This window comes from Dipodomys spectabilis, unplaced genomic scaffold, assembly GCF_019054845.1.
Source record: "Dipodomys spectabilis isolate Male_0828 unplaced genomic scaffold, ASM1905484v1 ptg000024l, whole genome shotgun sequence".
Lineage (NCBI taxonomy): Eukaryota > Metazoa > Chordata > Mammalia > Rodentia > Heteromyidae > Dipodomys > Dipodomys spectabilis.
In genome coordinates, this window is record NW_024870701.1 from 30,655,017 (window position 1) to 30,674,213 (window position 19,197).

Below are 19,197 nucleotides of genomic sequence, written 5' to 3' on the forward strand. Positions count from 1 at the left end.
TACACCAAAATGATCAATAGCCTAAAAAAGACCTGGAGCAGAACCATATACATGTTTTTTGTTGTGTACTAGAAATCTGACTGTATAAATTTGCAACTAAAAATGACATTCACACCATCATTTTTGATAAAAATTTGCACAGTAGGAATACTCATTAATGCAGGGTAATACAGTGTGATAAACAGTTTAGTCATCAAAATAGGGGGAAAAACTAGTTGGCCTAATTTTTACATGACTAAAATAAAACTTATAAAACTAAATACTTGAGGAATTAATTTCAAAGGACATTTAATGGTATTTTTTAATTATATCAAATTAAGAACATCTAGTGATCTGTATTGCAGGAATCTGATATAAAAATACCTATTCTATATTTGGTAATACATTAAATGCCTCAAAACAGAATAAAATATGACTTAAATAATTTTTCTTATCCTAAAATTTCCTTCCTACATAAGAATATATGCATATATCAATGCATATTTCTCACCACTTAATATAAGGGATCTGACATATCTGAATTCTTTTCAGCTTTGGTAAAAGAGAGGTAAAGCCCAGCAGTTACAAAGGGTGTGCACATGGGTCATTCTTGATCTTTAAGAAATAAAACGTGGAGCGATAATTCCTGGGTATATGCTAAAAGGCAAAAGAAAGAAGTGTGTCTCTACAGTAGTAGTGATATAAATAAAGGGCAATGTTGTTTCCAGAATCCTGTCAAAAATTTGCTTTCTTTAGGGGGCAAGAAAAAAGAAAGAAGCTACCATTTGAAGACCAGCAAGGAAAGGGTTAACAGACATATGCTGTATAATTAGGAGATGCATTAATGATTATGAATAGTAAATGATTTGGTGCAAAGAAAAAAAATTTAGTCAAAGGGACATGTACCTTTCTTACATGTTTATTAGTAACTGTATATAACTAGAGAATTCTGCTATTAAGAATCTTGCATTATTGGTGTAAATACTTCCAAGGGTACATCAAATTGTAATCTTTCATACGACATCCATCAAACCAGGCTGGAGATTTTGACAAACATTAAACACAGTAAGGAGGCAATTATGTATGCATGATTTAATCTGCAACTAATTAATATGCAAATTTATTCATATGTTAGTTACTAAATTAAAAATGCAAAGAAGCCCTTATGGTGATTCTGGAAATTTTGCACAAACAGAACATTTAAAATGTAAGAAAAATGAAGTTTTTCAGAAACCTATAGCACACTTTTAGTGTCTCTAGAACCTGTTGCATTAAGGAGACTCAAAAATATGTGTTTAAATACTAGATAATAATTTAAAAGGTGTGCTAATTTCATGTGAGAATGTGGGAACAGAAAGGTTAATCAGAATTCTCGCGAACTCTTAAGAGATGCACTCTAATTACCAGACAAATGGTATTCAATTTCTAAGCCTCCTTTCTTGCTTTTGGGTTGTCAGAAGTTGGTCATCTTCCTGATATCTTGCACAAATGTTTAGAAGTTTTTAGGGAAATAAACACTACTTGAAAGCCATCAGATATATTGAAAATTCCAGAGTATCTCTGAGACCATTTGGTGTTCACTAAACATGCAATTCACTCCTCAAGATGGCAACTCGCTCTTTTCGCCTTTGGGGAACAGCTCCCTGCAAACAGAGAAATACTAGGGAAATCTTGGAAAGGCTACACATTCTCCCAAACTCTTGTCCAAATGATTCTTTAAACCAAATAGTGTGGCTCACCAAAGAGCAACAACCTCCCTAAAAAGCAGACGGTCATTTTTAGCTGAATTCAAGCTGGCTATCTGCACCCTGCGTGTTCCAGACAGTCCAAAATTGATTTGAATCCTTTATGTGGGATGAGGGGAGTGGAGTGGTGATAATTTAAAAATATCTTTGGGTGTCTGTGTGTTCCTAGGGGTCTCCGTTCAAGAGCAGGGCATTATGCTTCGGCATGCTGTCGCTTCCCCACGTCTGACGAGAGATCAGTGAGGTTTTGTGTGAAGCCTTTATCCCCCCCCACCCTGATTACCTTTCCCTCTCCAGTTTGACAACCATGGGTTCAGCTCCTAGAACTGGATGGACCTTAACCAGCTGCAGTGGCTTCAAGAAATCAACACAAGTCAACTATCTGAGGAAGCAGTCACCGCGTCCATGGTTCGGCACTGAACTTTCACCCGCGTTTACAAAAAAAAAAAAAAAATCGCCATCAGTCTCATCACTGCCAAGTGACACACAAAAAGGAAGTTAACCATTGGCTGTGACTTGCATTCATTTCCCAGCTCCCTTAGCCCATTCTGATGCCAAGCAGACTCCAGCTTGCCCATTTCATTCCGACCACGGCAGCCAAAAAAAGCACTGCCCCACAGTGCGACGACAAGCAGGCTGTTTTGATATTAGTACCTCAGGATGCACTGTAAGAGAGTCAGATGTCCCCAAACTACATGCCCTCCCCTGAGGAACTCCGTCCTCGCTCTCCTTGGCTAGAGAGCTGGTAAGCATGCCACAAACCCTTAGCTGTGAAAGCACAAGGGACAGAAAGGCACCATCGGCCAGGCTCAGACAGAAATGGCCACAAGGGCCTCTTCTGCTGGGGACAGAATTCACACCCTCCAATTCAATGCTCCTGTCTCACTGGAAAGATGAACTCAGATTCTATTCACTCCCTGCCAGCCAGCATCCTCCAGCACAAACTGAATTACATAAGAAAAGGAGTCCTTTTTTTTTTTTCTCCTATAATGAAATTGTACTCAGGTCTAAGGAAACATCTTTTTTTTTTTTTTCTTTCACGAAAGGCAGAGGGATACTTGGAATTCAGAACAATGGAGATGCTTATTGATTCTTAGAGAGGGGAAAAAGACAAACAGAAAAATTCTCCCCCCTCCCAGTGCACTCCCATCTCTGGACACGATACACAGATCAGACCCTAACCCCGTGTAACCTCTGCCTGTGCCATGGACAGGCTCGTTCGCGCTGGCATTCTCCTCCGACATTTTTCACAAGCTCAAGGAGGCGCCAGCAGGTGAAGAGTCTGCCGGTATCCCAAGCATCATTTATTTTTCCAGGTGACTCACTTTTTGTTGTGACCAAAACTGAACATAAAGCTTTTAAGAGCTTAAATGTACACATTTATACATTCATTACACAGTGTTAAATCTAATTTGTTCTTTTTACTGTCACAGGAAGCACATGTTTAAGGCAATCTGTTTCCTCATGTGAATGCTTTCCTGTCTGTTTAAAAAAAATTGCGACACACTTTACCCTGAGTAACCAAGAGGTGATCATAAATATCCCTAAATAGCATTAAACAGATATGAAAGACATTAACACTTTCAGAATGCCAAAGTAGTATTAAAAAAAATTCTAACAGATGCTCCTAGGTCAAAAAGTGAAATGTGTGTTTCCTGAAAAAACACTCTCATCAGAATCATAAATGAACTGTGAGAGGAGAAGTGAGGTGTTACTGAACAAACCGGGATCCTTTTGGTGAGGAACCCCAGCCCTCCACTGCCAGTGTGCTCTTGCCATGAGAAGCCAAACTGAAATGGAAGTTTGATGGAAACCAATATCCTTTGTAATCCACAAGGTGGCAATGACTACAAATGAGGGGTGGCTGGATCTGAACTATTGGGCCTCTCAGCAAAGGACAGCATCTCTGAGAACCACATCCTGCTTCGAGTCAGCAGGGTGAGTGAGGTGAGGCTCAGGGCTCGGGACCTTTCTGAAGAATCCGATTTTGTGTCTGGTGTGTCCGCATATTAAAACTGGCTGAGCAAAGGACATTGTAGAATTTTAAGATCATGTTCCTGCCCATCCTTCCTCCACTGTTTGGGAAGATGTGTTGTTTTGTTTCTTTAAATGTAAGAAGAGTTATCTAAGCAGCTCTTATTTTTTTTTTTTAAAAAAAGAGTTAACTGTCTCATAGCTGACAAGCAAAATTATATTTACAAATTCAAGAGTTGGAACGGAGAAAAGACACATTATAATAGAGCAAAGGCTTGCATCCAGTGACTCCTTAGCTTTCCTCTAAAAACAAAAAATCTTTCAATTATTCTGATTTAATGTTAGAAATGTACTAAAGAAATTCAACACTGCTTTGAAAGAGAAGCAAACTGACTGCCACCCAGGCCCACAGAGTCCACATACTTCATGCTGTCAGAAGATGTTAAACCCCATGCTCAAGTCTCCACTTGGTTGGAGCTAGCCCTACCAAAAGAAAGCCCCTTCCATCCCCTTCCCTGCAATGCACTGAGACAGGAAGGGCCACCCTCAGACCTGTTTATTTTACCACATTATTGATACAGTATGCAAGAAAGAGCATGTATAGCCTGCTCACCTAAAAGCAGGGCTGATATAGGTAGAAACAAATGGCTGCTCAGGGAATCACATTAGTAGTTCTGGGCCTGATATCCCAAGTCAAGAACTAACAACTTTGTAAAATTGTCAGTTTCGGTATTGAGTAGGCTGACCAGGTGCTTTGTCTGACATAGGGTGGTCATATAAGGATAAAATGACACAAAAGGAGCTTGACATATTTCCTAATTTCAGATGAAGCGAGTGACCTGTGTTAACTAACTTCTGCATACATTGACGGTCTGAGACTCTATTGTGCTGTTAATGGTCTCAAGGCAGCTGCCATGTCTCCCTTTTTCCTTAAGCGCCAGAAGAATGGGTGCCACCATTGCCAGTGCTCATCACTTCATCACTATGATAATGAAATATAATAATATAATGAAATATAATATGAATAATAATGAAATATAATATGAATATTATATAATGAAATAATGAAATATAATATGCATGTGCGTATGTGTGTGTGCACAGCACAGGCAACTAAAAGCAAGCTTGTCAGAGTCCATGTTTATCCAGAATATACAGTCTCTTCCGGAAATGCTCTGCCTGTCTCTTCCGGAACTGAGCTATCAGGGAGAGGTTGTGCACAGCCATACCATGAAGGTATTGAGGGTCTCTGGGGAAATGCAAACTTTTTAATTTTTAATTTATTCCAGATAGTCAAATGCTTTCTACGCAAACAATAACCATGGTGTAGAGAGCCTTTTGCTCTGCAGAGGGGTTGAACAGCTGTAGGCAGCACAGATTGCGTCACGGCTCAGAACACAGGAACCTTCCAGACAGACTACCCAAGTCTTAGCTCTGCCACTTACAAGGGGTGTGAGCTTGAGCAGGTTTCCTCCCCATCATGGGCCTCAGTTTCTTTATCCAGAGGGGGAAAAAAACCACAATACTATCTATTTCACAGAATTTTTATAGGCTTAAATGACTTAACGCTTGCAAAGTACTTAGAACCATGCTCAGCCCAGAATAAGTATCAGGGGAAAGGCTTAGTACCAGTATACTGTTATCATGTTATTACACAGCTTCTATATATACCACATTTTACAGAAAACTGTCCAGGTTTGTGACCTAACAAGGCCTCCAGATGAGCACAGGATATCAAGACATGCAATGAAAGGCTTTTTATTTACAGTACAGTGTCATTTCTACTCTATCACATCACTGTTCTGCCTACATCCACTCACTGGACATGTATTTCTAAATATTAATACTATTCATAAGGCAATAAAGTTGGCTTAAATGGGATTAAAAAATGTACCTAAAATACATCCCTCGCTGTTTTCATGGGGGTGATAACTGAAGAAACAGACTAAGCATTTCCATAATAAGCCAGGGGACAAAAACTACTTTCTTTGTGAATGCATGAATTGGCTAACCGGCCAGACATTACACTCTTTAAAATGTTCAAACTATTCTCACAAATGGGGATGTCAGAGACACCACCACATGAATTTCATTAGGGATGAAGAACCTTGTCAGTGTTAAGGCTTCACAGCCACACCAAGCGTCTTAGTGGTTCTATCAAGTGCCTGGTCTTCAATTTAGTTAAAACACGTTTGGAATAAACTGAAATGAAGAACAGAATGAGTGAATGCATGTACACATCTGAAAATGCCTTTCCCCCTCCCACCTGGGTAACTCCCCATCTGTCGTCAGGAGTTTCTCGGAACAGCGAAGTTGTTGGTACAACTTACTAAAGAGAAAACACAACAGCATTTGTTCGAAAAATAATTGCCACCAGGGTTTGAATTTTATAATCCCAACTATATCTGTCCCTACTAAATTTGCACAATTCCATTCTGGTTTTTTATTCCCCAGCCATATCAATTAAGCTCCAGATTATATGTGTCTGCATCCCATAGACTTCTAAAAATAAACTTCCTCTCAATGCACTGCCTGAGGAGCCCCCACTGTGTCATAAATAAAATTTCACTCAAGGAGTGGGTATGCCGTAGAAGTTGATGGCAGAATTTGTTGCTTTTTATTATATAGCAAATCTTTCCATTAGTACAACAGTCGCAGAAACAGGCTTGCTTTCTACTCAGATTAAAGGTTACACACACACACACACACACACACACACACACACACACACACACACACACACTCAACAAGTCTCAGTTTCTGGACCACAAATATTCTTTAATTAAAAAAAACAAACAAACCTCCGCTGCAGTGTAATGACAACCAAGTACTATGTGCACAGACTTAGACATTTTATTTAGATCTCATCTCTTAACATCTCAAGTTAATAAAGTTTGTTAAGATCCAGCCCCAGTTTTTATACCCTGCCTATTATTGAATTATCTTGTGCTTCAAATTCATTTCCTAATGAGCAAGCCAGAAAATATTATTGTACCCTGTGCTAATACACCTGAGCACCTGTGAAACAGCCCAATTCCCCAAACAGGGTTACTTGAAAACATTAACACTAAGAATCAGCCACCTACTTGAAACTGCTTTCTCCCAGCAGCTAATGATATAATGATATACTGTGCCAATCGGTAGAATGAAAGCCATTACAATATTATTATAAGTATAATCCAGGAGGCATATTTAGAATGATACGAGTTGGGGAGGGAGGCGGTTGCTGTAGGCAGTTAGGTACTCTTTCTCAGATGGTATCAAAATAATTGTTCCAAAACAGTATTTTCCTAAAATCCCTAAGTGCTAATGGCAAGTGGTTACAGTGACAGTTTTTCTATGTTCGTGTGATAAATGACACTGATTTTCCTGACTAAATGTACTACAAAGGTCTTTTTTTCTCACAAAACACAACTCTTTCTAATATCAGCTCATGTCGCACAAAAGAAGTTCCCTTTCATTGCTACTGGTAGGTCAATTCACCAAGGAATTTGCTTTAGAGTCGGCTATGAAAGAGCTTTGCAAAGGAAGGCTCCCATTCTCTGTTCTACTGAATAGTCAAAAACACGTTCAGTGAAATTTAACACACGTAGAAACCTCTTCTGATTACTCCAGAAGTAAATGCTTACAGATAACTTCCCACCCTAGCAGCAAATTTATGACTGATTCCTCTGATGGCAAAATCACAAGAGAGACAGCAATGGTGCCACTAAGCCACTTAAATATCATTCTTAAAATGCCCTTTGCAAAGCAGAGCTCTCACATGCTTTTGGAATGGAAAGGTATGCATCTCACCAGAACTGAAATCATCTCTGCTTTGCAGCCCTGAACTATTACCAACTGCAGAAAGCTCTGCACTACCATAACTTCTCTGAAGAGGGAGTATATGCTCAAGTGAAGGACAGAACTTCTCAGATCGCTACACCTAGGCAGCAGCTGCAACGGGGGAAAATCAGAATCATTCACATGCTGCCCTGCTCAGATCAAATAATCCAAATAAAGCCACACATTTTGTGCAGCATTTTGTAAATGCTCACTCCTTCATAATGGCACTGTGCTACACCAACATGACCAGACACAGGAAGGTCAAAGCTGACAACCTAGCAGATTAAAAATGTAGTGCAATTTCCTTTTAAAAAGAAACAAAGGCAGGAGCCAGTAGCTCATGCTGAGATCTGAGGCTCATAGTTCAAAGCCAGCCCAAGCAGGAAAGTCTGGGAGACTCTTATCCCTAATTACCCACCAAAAAGTTGGACATGTACTTGTGGCTCAAGTGGTAGTGTACTAGCTTTCACACAAAAGCTCAGGATCAGTGTGCCCAGGCCCTGAGTTCATTCCTCAGAACTGACACAAAAATAATAAAATAAAAGCAAAGAGAAAAAAATAACCCAGGCACTAGTGGATTATGCCTGTAATCCTAACTACTCAAGAGGATGAAATCTGAGAATCACCGTTCTAAGCCAGCCCTGGCAAGAAAGTTTGTGAGACTTTTAACTTCAATTAAGTACCCCAAAAAAATCGAGAAGCAGAGCTGTGGCTGAAGTAGTAGAGCATTAGCCTTAAGCAAAACAGTTCAAGGGACAGTACCTGGCCAGACCGAGTTCAAGCCCTACCTAGGACCAGCACAAAAACAGAACAGAACAGAACAGAACAAAACAAAAAGAAAACAGCCTAGTTAGTTTGCTATAAGATAACTTCGCTCTTCTTCTGTAACTCTCTACCGGACTCTACTTACTACTTTAAACAAAAACTTTCGAATTGCTTGAAATCTGGAAATCACACCTTGAAAATACAGAAACCATCAGTGATTGGAAAAGCAAAAGAAAAGGCTTGGAAAAAATTATATTAAGTGAAGTAAGCCAGGCCCAAAGAAACATAGGTCCCATGGTTTCCCTTATATGCAATATCTAGTATATGTATGAGTCAAGCGGAAAAGGTCAGATAATGTGATGTTAGGAAAACAATCCCTTAAATATGTATTTTAATGTTTTTTTCTTTCATGCATGTGTTTCTAACGCATTTATAAGATTATTTCTTTGTTGCTTTGTATGTCCCTCCCCCACAGTGTAACCCCCGCTTTCACCATATTTGATGTCAGTATAACTTGTGGAGGAGATGGGGACAAACAAGTCGTTTAAGGATTCAGGTGGACCTGTTGCAACAATGAGAAGTACAAAATGTCATGTCAAAAACGAGCTTTACAATGTCGGTGTGGGGGGGGAGGGGGGAGGCTGGGAAGGGAGGTGAAGGGTAAACAAAGGAGGAGGCTGCAATGCTTGGTAAGAAATGTATGCATTATCCTGCCCATGTAATTGTAACCCCTCTGTACAGTATGTTCTCAAATAAAATAAAATAAAATTTAAAAAAAAAAGAAAGAAAAAAAAATTTTAGAATGTTAAAGACTATTTGAATGAATGAACTTTTAAAACTTAAAAAGATGAATATCAAACCAAACAACAAGCCATGATTAGATATTATCCCATAAACATATGGTAAATTCACTTAACTCAGATGTTAGGAGAACAGGTTTTGAAATTCCAAGTTACATATAAGCCTTGTGACAATCTCTTTCTAAGGTAAAAGCAGTCTTGCTGCAATTTCTTAGATTTCTATAATTAAGCAACCAAGAAAGAGTGGTTCACACTAAAAGATTTCACACCAAAATATACTTTTTGGTGTCAGTGACAAAATAAAGTTCAAATTCACAGTTTCCTAAAACGTATTTTTATTTTCTGAACAAATAAGTGCAGATTTTCACTCAAGTCTATTGTTCCAGTTGCTAGAGTTTAAACCAAAGTGCTGACAAATCTTAACAGATGATACAGTACTCTGAAAACTTGATTAGAAATAAAAGCACACTCTAGGCACACTCAGGGGTGGGGCAAGTTTTGAGGTGGAACTTATATCTTGCACACTTTAAGAGATAGTAGGGGGGAAAAATCAGCCACTGGCAGCTAGGAAAACACCTCTGCTGAGAGCAAGGACATGATGATGTGGCTGTAAGGCTCACATCCTTTTCATTTGTAAAGATAACCCAGGAATAGCTCACAAATACACAAACCTTTCATCTGTGGTTAATGTTTATTTTTGTCTACAGCCTTGCATTTCTTTTTAGATTCAAAATAGGAAGAACAGAAAGAATACATACATATGTATGTACATACATATATATAAGTGTATGTATGTATATATATGTGTGTATATACATACATATATATGATCTTTTTTTAAAGGATGAGGGTTGAGGCTCCTCAGGTAGGGAGGAGGATGGTTAAAGAAGGAAGAGATACGGAAATCTTTTGCATAAGCTCTGGCACATCTATCTATTAGACATTTGACATGTGTTTTCTATGTGCTTCTTGAAGTATTTTTCAGGGAATAAGAACGCCGAATGAAAATAAACACTAAAAAAAAAATCCTCCTGCATTTGTTTTACTTTTTTACCTCCAAGTGCAATGGAGAGAAGATTGGTTTCTAGAGAAACAATAAATGGGGTGAGCTTGAAGTCGTTGAATTCAGCCTTAACTGACTATTTTCTCCAATTTAAAAGTGTTCCCCAGTGTCACGTATAAATACTGCGTCAACTGTGTGAATACTTCAGTGCTGTTTCGGATGATTTAATTGCTTTTTCCTGATCTCTGTCATATCTATACATTTTCATAATTAATGAGCAATATTTTAATATTCAAATCTCATAGCATAATATCTTTTAAAACAATGGGCCCACTGTATTTCAAGTTAGATGTTGAGAATTAACATTTTGATGTAAACACCTAGTTATACTTTGCAAAACATATCTCTCTTTAAGAAAGGACCTTGAAAAGATCCTACCTTTAAACATCTTACTTCACACTTAGATACTTCTAAAAGTTACCACAGAGGGCCGAGCCCAGGCGGCTGATTCTCGATTTACTTGTAATAGAATGTTTTCATAGAAAATTTTGTCATTTCGAGTTGAAATCTTTTGACAAGAAAAAACAAATGACCCACTGAACTGCGGTATTCTATCAATGTCAAAAGTAATGGAGGAAATTTATGTATTTTAGGTATCACGTTTTTCTTTCTTTTCTTTTTTTGGTCAGTCGTGTGGCTTGAACCCTGAGTGTAGGCACAGTCCCTGAGCTCTTCAGCTCAAGTGAGTGCTCTACCACTTGAGCCACAGCGTCACTTCCCGTTTTTCTGGTTGGTTAACTGGAGATAAGAGTCTCATATAGACTTTCCTGCCTGGGCTGGCTTTGAACTGTGATCCTCAGATCTCAGCCTCCTGAATAGCTAGGATTACAGGCATGGGCCACAGGTGTCCGGTGGTATCATGTTTTTCAATCATCAAGAATTTCTGAATCCCTAATAAAGAAACAATATACCAATTCTTCTTTTAAATAGTCTTGTGATTTCTTCAAGTATCTTAGGCCAAAATTACCAAACACAAAAAAAACCAAAAGGTGTTTTTCTTTCTCCAAAAAAGCTTAAGGTATAAATTCTATCGCATATTTGAAATCTTCAATTCAAATCCAAATCTAATGATTATATTTTTACCTAAGATACTTTTCTTAAGAAAACTGATAAATACTAAATGCATGCTGAGTTTCTGTCATCCCAAATTCACCTAATGATACAGCCCTCAAATTGTCTCATTCAAAACTAACTTGAAACTCTTTATGCTAGTAGAGATTGCTATCCTTGGCATGTAGTTTCTCTAAACATCTTTCGCCATAACTAAAAAATAAAAAAATAAAGCCTCCTAGGTCCTCCTGAATTTCTAACAAATCAATATGCAATGTAACAGAAAACAGACTATGGAAAAATGAAAAATAGAGAAACGATCAGAGTACAGAGAGAAGCAGCTGTAAATCATTGCTCAGAAATTAAAATTTCACTTTCTAAGGCACTGTTAAGTTCTAGAAGAACATTGGTACAAAGTTTCAAACTAGAGCTACTGACTAGACTACCAAGTTGTGGTTGTTGGTACATTCTGATTTTTTAAAAAAGTATATAATTTTGATTAGGTCAAGGCTTTCTATCTTTACATGTTGGTCTGAAAGGTTTTCATTTTGTTCTGTGGGTCTGATAAAAGAACACATTTTAAACTTGTTACTTTCTAGGTTTAGAAAGTATTTGTACATTTCTAGTAAGAACTATGGATCATTTTTCCAAAGCTGAAATTTAATGTTGTACAATTTTCTCTGCATGAATACATGAGTCAATGTGCATGATTATTAGATTACACAAAAAGAATTTACCAAAAGAGAAGTAAAGTTGAAAAATATGAAATTTACAATAAAATGCAGCTTCCAATAGAAAAACAAATGTAGAGACATAACAAGACAAGAAGTACACATGTAGATTCAAAACATTAGAAATGCAAAACAAACTGTCACGAATATGAACCAAGATAAAGCTACAGTACTAAAGTCTCAACAGAAAGTGAAGGCAATAAGACGTTGGGATATGACAGAAAAGGGCACAGGATTAAAATACGAGCAGAGAACACGAAAAGGTTTGCAGCAGTAAGCAGGGCTTTTGTGGGCATGTGAGTAATTGTCATTTCCCATAGCCTTTCCTTAAACAAGCAAACACTCAAAACCCCAAACCCTAAGTCAGGTCTCTGTTCTACATAGGAAAGGCTTCCCTCTGTCCTCAAGCCTTTGCCTGGGAACCCTGTGATTGGTTTCTGTGTCACCTTGCTACTACCTACCACTGTCATGCTCCCACCATGACCGTGATCTCTGGATGGGGCTCAGAGCACAAATACACATTCATGGATCCTTCCTCATCAAGGGTATGGTGTCAGGCAAGGCTATCTTTCTCTCTGTCTCTCTGTCTATCTCTGTAGACTCAGTTTTCAAAACTGAGCCACACAATCTGTGATGTCACAACATCTGACTATGGAATGTCAACAGTGTTTTCTTATGGAAGAGTAGGACTCCCATTTTGAAGAAGAAAAGGACTAAAAGGAAGCTGATACAACAGACTGGGACAGATTTATTACTATCATCATGGTAAACGTGGATCAAGGAAAACATAGAAATGCCTTCATTTGGTTATCATCACTCCAATCTTTCACTGTTAAATAACTACTCATAACATGATAAAACACATTTCAGAAGTATTTTTTCTTAGATCAATGCCTATTAAGTTCATTTGAACTTAAAAAAAAAAAAACAAGGCAGAGATCTAAAAACTCACAAATCTTAATGCAATGAAGCTAAAGTGTTACATGTCCATAACAAAAGCTTCTAGGAATCCAGTGAAAATACCCATTTTGAGTGATATAGACATAGATGTGATATATACCAACAAGCTGATAGGTACTAAGTTAAGTCATTATTCAAACAAAATTGAGATATTCCTAAGGTGTCAAACAAATAGTTGAAAAATTACCCAAAGTATTTCATTCTTCCTGTTCAAAAAAGATAAGACTTTAGTTTTAATTATAATTTCCTTCTCCTTGTTAATTTCCAAAAAAGGCTATTTACCAAAATATTACCTAAGAAGCATTAAAATATTTAGCCATGTAAATTCTCCAAGAAGAATTCATTCTAATCTGTTTCTCAAAAGCCAAAAAGCAAATCATGCCAACTAAATTTTTAACTATTAAATGTTAATTTTTTGGCAGAAAAAAAACCTTTATGTTTTCCCAAGTATATAACAATATACCACCAATATATAAGCTGTCTTAGTAGTAATGGAAAAAACTACTGGTAACGTTGTCCACAGAGGCCAGTTAGCTTTAAGAAACCTGAAAAATTTACAATGAATTAAGAAATTGTTGACCACGTTCAACATCTAACACCACACCAAAAGCATTCTTAGAAACTGTGAGGTTTCTGCTAACTTTTCACTTTGGAAAAAATTAAATGTTCAAATGTTAAAAATTAAAAGTTAAATGCTAATGCAAGGAATAAACAGCATTATGATTGCTGGTTTTCGTAGCTCTTATAACCAAAATAATAGTGTCATTTCAGAACTCTCAAAATGGACTTCAATGTACTTAATACTGTCAGTATTAGGTTTAGGTATGTTTAAAATGTCAACAGCTGTGAGAACTACATCATGTAAAGTTGGCAAAAAAACCTAGAACTTCATCTACATCAACTCTGCCATGAACTTCAAGCTTAAGATAAGCTTCTACAATCCTTGAGGAATATTAACCAATTCTGATGCAATATAAACATGAAAAAAATAACATGGTACAATTTAATATGACATATTTGTTGTCACGAATAACCATTTCTTGTCTTTGTCTTTTATATATACAAGATTTTTTCAGTATTTACAAGTAATTTTGTGATGTGTCTTCAACATTATCAAGTCTGTGACAATCAGCATATAAAAATTCAGAGTTTTCTGGTAAAACTTATTTTGATATATTCATTTAAAAATACTTTTTGGATGAACTGAACTGAAAGAAAGCAAGTCAAATCACAGGTGTTTGTATTAATCTAATCTTAGCACATTTTGCAAAGTCCAGTAATCTTCTAATTTAGTACAAATGAAATAACATCAATATGCAAGTACATTGATAGGACGTTTTCAGAAATCTAAGTATAATTTTATTTTAAAGTATAAGAACTTATAAGGCCTATTACCTATACTTCTCAAAACTCTACCTATTTATCTTGGGAAGGAAGAATAAAGTAAAAGGAGGAAAAGAAGGAAAACAAGAAAGGAGAAAAAAAAGAACTTTCAGTTTACCTAAAGAGAGAATTACTACAGATGTATCAGTAATAGACAAAACCAAATAAAATAGATTTTAAAATTTGAAAATGCATACAAAACTTCACACTAATATGTATTTAGTGTAATCACAATCAATTTTTACTGTGTTAGAGCTTCGAAGTCCCCCCCCCCCCCACACACACACAGTTTTTAAAGAAATCCAGAATGCCTGGGTTACAGCTGGATTCTTCTAAGTCAATTGTCTGTCATCTGGTATCCCAGACTCAAACAGCTACAGAAGCAGCTACCTTTGCAGCCTTCATTCTTCAATCTCTCCAGAAAACAGAGACATTATCTCTCCACTGTGGGCTGAAACTCAAGTAAATTTTTCCTAAATCCATTCCACAAATCTCCTTCCACATGCAAATCCACAAAGCATCATAATACTGACAAAGAAGTGAACCAACACAGGAGACTAATACTAATGCTCTCTCAAAGCCCAGGACAGGTAAAACTTAGAGCTTCAGGCACCTTTGCCAGGCAATCTACCAGGCAAGAATACCAACAAAACCACCCAGCCTTGGTGAATATGCTATTAATCACTCCAGTGTGGGTCAGAAGGTTGGACGTACAGGTCACTCTCTCTCTGCTGCATTCTAGATGCACACTCTGAGCTATGTGTCCAGTACCTCATTTGTTCTTTTCCCACCAATGGCCAACATTACATGATGAACAAAATAACAAAGCAGAAACAAGCAGTACTTACTGAAGATGGCAAACCTGGAGGAACTTTTCGAACTTTCTTTGTCTGTACCTCTGAAAGAAAATGAAGATACCGTGAGCTCCCACGTGCCCATTCTCCAAATTAAAATATCATCAAACCAAGAAGCTACTGAAATTAGACCAGATTCCCTTAAATCATTACCATAACACATTACAGTTACTGCTATCACCTTTTATTCTAGCAAAAAAAAAAAAAAGAAAGAAAGAAATGCTGCTCTATTCATACAAACAAAGATAGAGTATTGTAATTTGTCACTACTTTGGCTGTTCTTTTTTTACTTTTTTTTTTTTAAGTTTCTTGGTCTGTGCAGCAAAGGGAACCTCAGAAATAAGCAGAAAAAGGAAAAGAAAAGAAAAGAAAAGTTTCCTTGCTGCTGTAAGTTTTTAACAGATCTACCCAATGAACTACTCAGGTGGTGGGGTGAACTTAATGGGGCCAAATTTTATGGAGTTTTCTGGGGAAACAGAATGGAAGGAGAGGTGAGGAAACAAATCTGCTAATAAATGTTCAAGGTATTTAAACAGAGGAAGACCTTACCCATGGCACTACTGTGAAGAGGCCTTCGTCGGGGGTTATTGCTAGAATACTGATAATACTGGGAGCCGGGTTTGGTGGGCGAAAGGGTTCCTGGATTGCCCATGTCCATGTCCCCTCCAAGGAGACTCTGCTAAAAAGTTAAAAAGAAAAACAAAACAAAACAAATAATGTTAATTCTTTACATTCACCAACTTTCTTCCAGCCTGTGTGTCAATACTGTCGAACCAATGCAATTGATAGATCAGTATCGGCCAAGTCAAAGAACACAAACCAAAAAGGAAAAACTGTCCAGGGAGCTGGCCCCAAAGTCTGTGAATTCTTAAACCTTTACTTGAGAGGAGAGTAGAAGACGATTCCCATTACACGATGTATGTTTTAGTCATTTCAGATGGTAACATTTCAGTTTCCTAAGAAAATGGCATTTCTGGAAGAAGGATGTTTGCATTAGGCTCCTATATGGGAACTGTCGGTGCCTGGCCTTCTCAAGCATCCACAAGAAGCTCACTTTCCCAACACACACAGGGGGTAAGTGTGGACGCAAACCTGTGCCGAGAATGCAGTCTCCCTGCCCAGAACCTCCTGATCCTTCATAACTTAACACAGCGCCCACAAAGAGACACAGTGCCCACAAAGAGACAAGGACAGCTGAACAGAGGGTAAATTCAAATGCTCACACTTGCAAGAGATAGAAAAAGTAGGCATTCTAAACTACCAGGAAAAAAAAAACAAAACAGAGGGCTTTGGAATAAACCGTCTCTCAAGGAACAGCAGAAGCCAAAACACAGTCCCACAGATTAAACAGTAACCTGAACACTAGAAAACTTCTACAAATATTGTTAACTTATCACAGGATGACAAATTACTCAACTTTCAAAACTTGATGACATAAGACAGCTTCTATAATACTATTACATTTTCTAAAAGCCACATAGAAACTTACCCATAATATATAAATCGCCTGATTATACTCTGCATTGAACACATTGTTCTTTTAATTATTCTGGTATGCAATAAAACAAGTGTAGATAGTACCATTTATATTAAGAACAAATTTACTGTTTAATAAAGAAATTTTAAAATTAAGTACTAAAAAATCTAACTTTATCGTTACTTGTAATCAACTTTTACTGACTGAACTAATTACTGTCCTTGATAAAGTACAGAATGTGTTTTCCCTAATCTAAATTCTAATCACCATGTCACTCACAACAGACTTCGGGATGCTTCTCTAACGCACTATTCACATGCAAAATACTCTAAATAGGCCAATTATGACTCTGCCCCTGTTCCCTGGTTAACCCACTGAGAACTGAAAAATTTCACAAGGCAGTCACCAACTAAAACAAAGGGTCCTTGTTTTAAATTAAGACAGTCTTTTTGATTCCTAAATAGCTCAACAAAGTGGCATGTCTTCTTGTGAAAGCAGTTGGTCAAATATGACCCATAAGCTGGAAAATCAGAAATTCAAAGCCTCCCGTACCACCATTATATAGCTAAATATCATAAAGAGACCTCTCTGTTGCCAGTGTTGGCATAGGTACTATATAAAGGACTAATCAGTGACTGACAAGCTTACTCTCTAGCCGGGACTTTTTTTTTAAAGAGATACCCAATAAACATTACATTAGAATAAAATTTCAACACTCAGATTTAAGGTTGAAAGCATACACTGAGTAATAAATTCACTGTGAGCATCTTCATGTTTGTCATGTAAAGACCTGATAGGATGCAGATTGCTGCAGCTAAAATTCTGACAGCTGCATGCTCAACTATTACCTCTCCCAAACTTGGAAGAGATGTTACAATACTATTCAGTGACAAACTAAAAAACAAACACAAAAACTCATCATGAGAAAGTTTTTCCTAAATTAAGAATTTACTAATACAACATCAATTTTTATCATTAAAAAAATCACACTAAAAATCTAGAATCTCAACATAAAATTACACTTTTGGAAATTGTGATTTTTATTTGTTTGTCTAAAGTTTTATTAAAGTCTTAATCCAATGGGTTCTTCATGGATAAAGCAACCATATGATTTAAAGTCACACTCTCCTATGGACTGATAAATCTACAAATACATCTTCATTTCACTGGGAAAGAGTTTGTTAATGACAGCATTTATTATTATTATTATTATTACTCCATAACTGTTATAATTTTACAGTGCTGGGAATCAAACCCAAGGCCTCATCATTCTACCACTGAGCTACACCAACAGCTCCATGGAAATAACATTATCAGCAACTTATGTTTACCAGTAATACAGGCATTGTTCTCAGAGGCATTAGCCTTATTTCTCCAATTCTCTTTTACCTGAAAAAAAATATAAAGATTTGCAAAAAAAAGGCTGAATAAATATGCAGAAATATTTCCCAACTGAGTGAGCCTAACCACTGATAAATTTCTACAGGCCCTGGTGGCAAAACTTTCATTCTCAGAAAAGCAGATGTATAATAGGCCAAACTAAAAACATACATGCAGGTTTCAGCAGTATTCACAATAGAGAGCTGTGCAAAATATAAGATGGTAACAGGAAAACAGCTGACTGGCTAAAGATGACCTTACTGTTGTTCGTATAAAAAAAAAATCAGTTCATGGATCATGCATCCAATTCTTGCAAAAGAGCCACATGAACTCTGAGCAGGAGCTATACAAAGATCAAGTAGAACTTCCAAACACCTAGCACTTGTTCCTACTACTGCCCCAACCACCTCCTTTCATACAAAGCATATTCCTGTCTCTGTCTTTTTAGACTTGTTTGTTCCTTTTCTTTTTCACTTGGGACAATAGAATCATTCTTGTAAAGCAACAAAAATAAACACTTCCTCATACTTAAGGGGGCTCTAATCACCCCCTTAGGGAAAATGAAGATAAAAATATATGTGTTCTTATTGTAGAGTGTACTTGTAAAGTGAACAATGACTACTTACTATTGTTTGGCATTTACGTCACACACTGAATTCTCTGTAGCCATGAGAAAGATTTTAAAAATTTCACTGGCTAAAAAAACCTGACTTTATGAATTTAAAAAAATAAAAGTTACTTGAATTTGATTTAAGGCAAATTAAGTAAATAGCGCAAAAAAATGGAAAAGGCATTTATGTGCTTAGGAATTTTCTTAGGTGTATTCATGGGTCTGAAAGTAAATTTATACTTAATGAAAGTTAAGTTTAAAACTAAGTCTACTTTCAAAACTGGCGGATTCATCCTTGCCTTAAATAGGATTACAAAGGTTTTAGGTTGTTCCCCTGTGCAACCTCATGCTCTGTGGTTTTTGCTGGGACCCAGTCCTCAGCTGCCAGAGTCTGCCAGGAAACACTGGAAGCCAAGATGCAGCATCTCATAGAGCTAACCTGTAAATCTTAACTCATGGTGGACTGTTTTGCTTAACTGTCTACAGTTGATGAGACAAGTTCTTTCCTTTTATTCACAACCAAAGCAAACAGTGTCAAGACTTAAGATACCCTACCCAAAGAATAAAATACACTGACTCTGTCCACCAGGTTAAAATGATT

General features: G+C 37.1%; 1 protein-coding gene across 11 annotated transcripts in view; it reads right to left on the reverse strand.

The window, feature by feature from the left end:
- Positions 1 to 19,197, reverse strand: part of Tcf4 (transcription factor 4) — a 351,429-nt gene that overhangs the window by 111,236 nt on the left and 220,996 nt on the right. For 7 of the 11 annotated variants that reach the window (XM_042675259.1, XM_042675265.1, XM_042675261.1 and 4 more), the window contains 2 exons: positions 15,679 to 15,808; positions 15,124 to 15,173 (listed from right to left, as the gene is read on the reverse strand). In XM_042675259.1, coding sequence (XP_042531193.1) covers positions 15,124 to 15,173; positions 15,679 to 15,808 — 180 coding nt within the window. Of the gene's footprint in view, positions 1 to 15,123; positions 15,174 to 15,678; positions 15,809 to 16,352; positions 16,371 to 19,197 lie in introns of those variants that run through there. The other 4 variants (XM_042675272.1, XM_042675263.1, XM_042675260.1 and 1 more) reach the window with 2 other exon arrangements.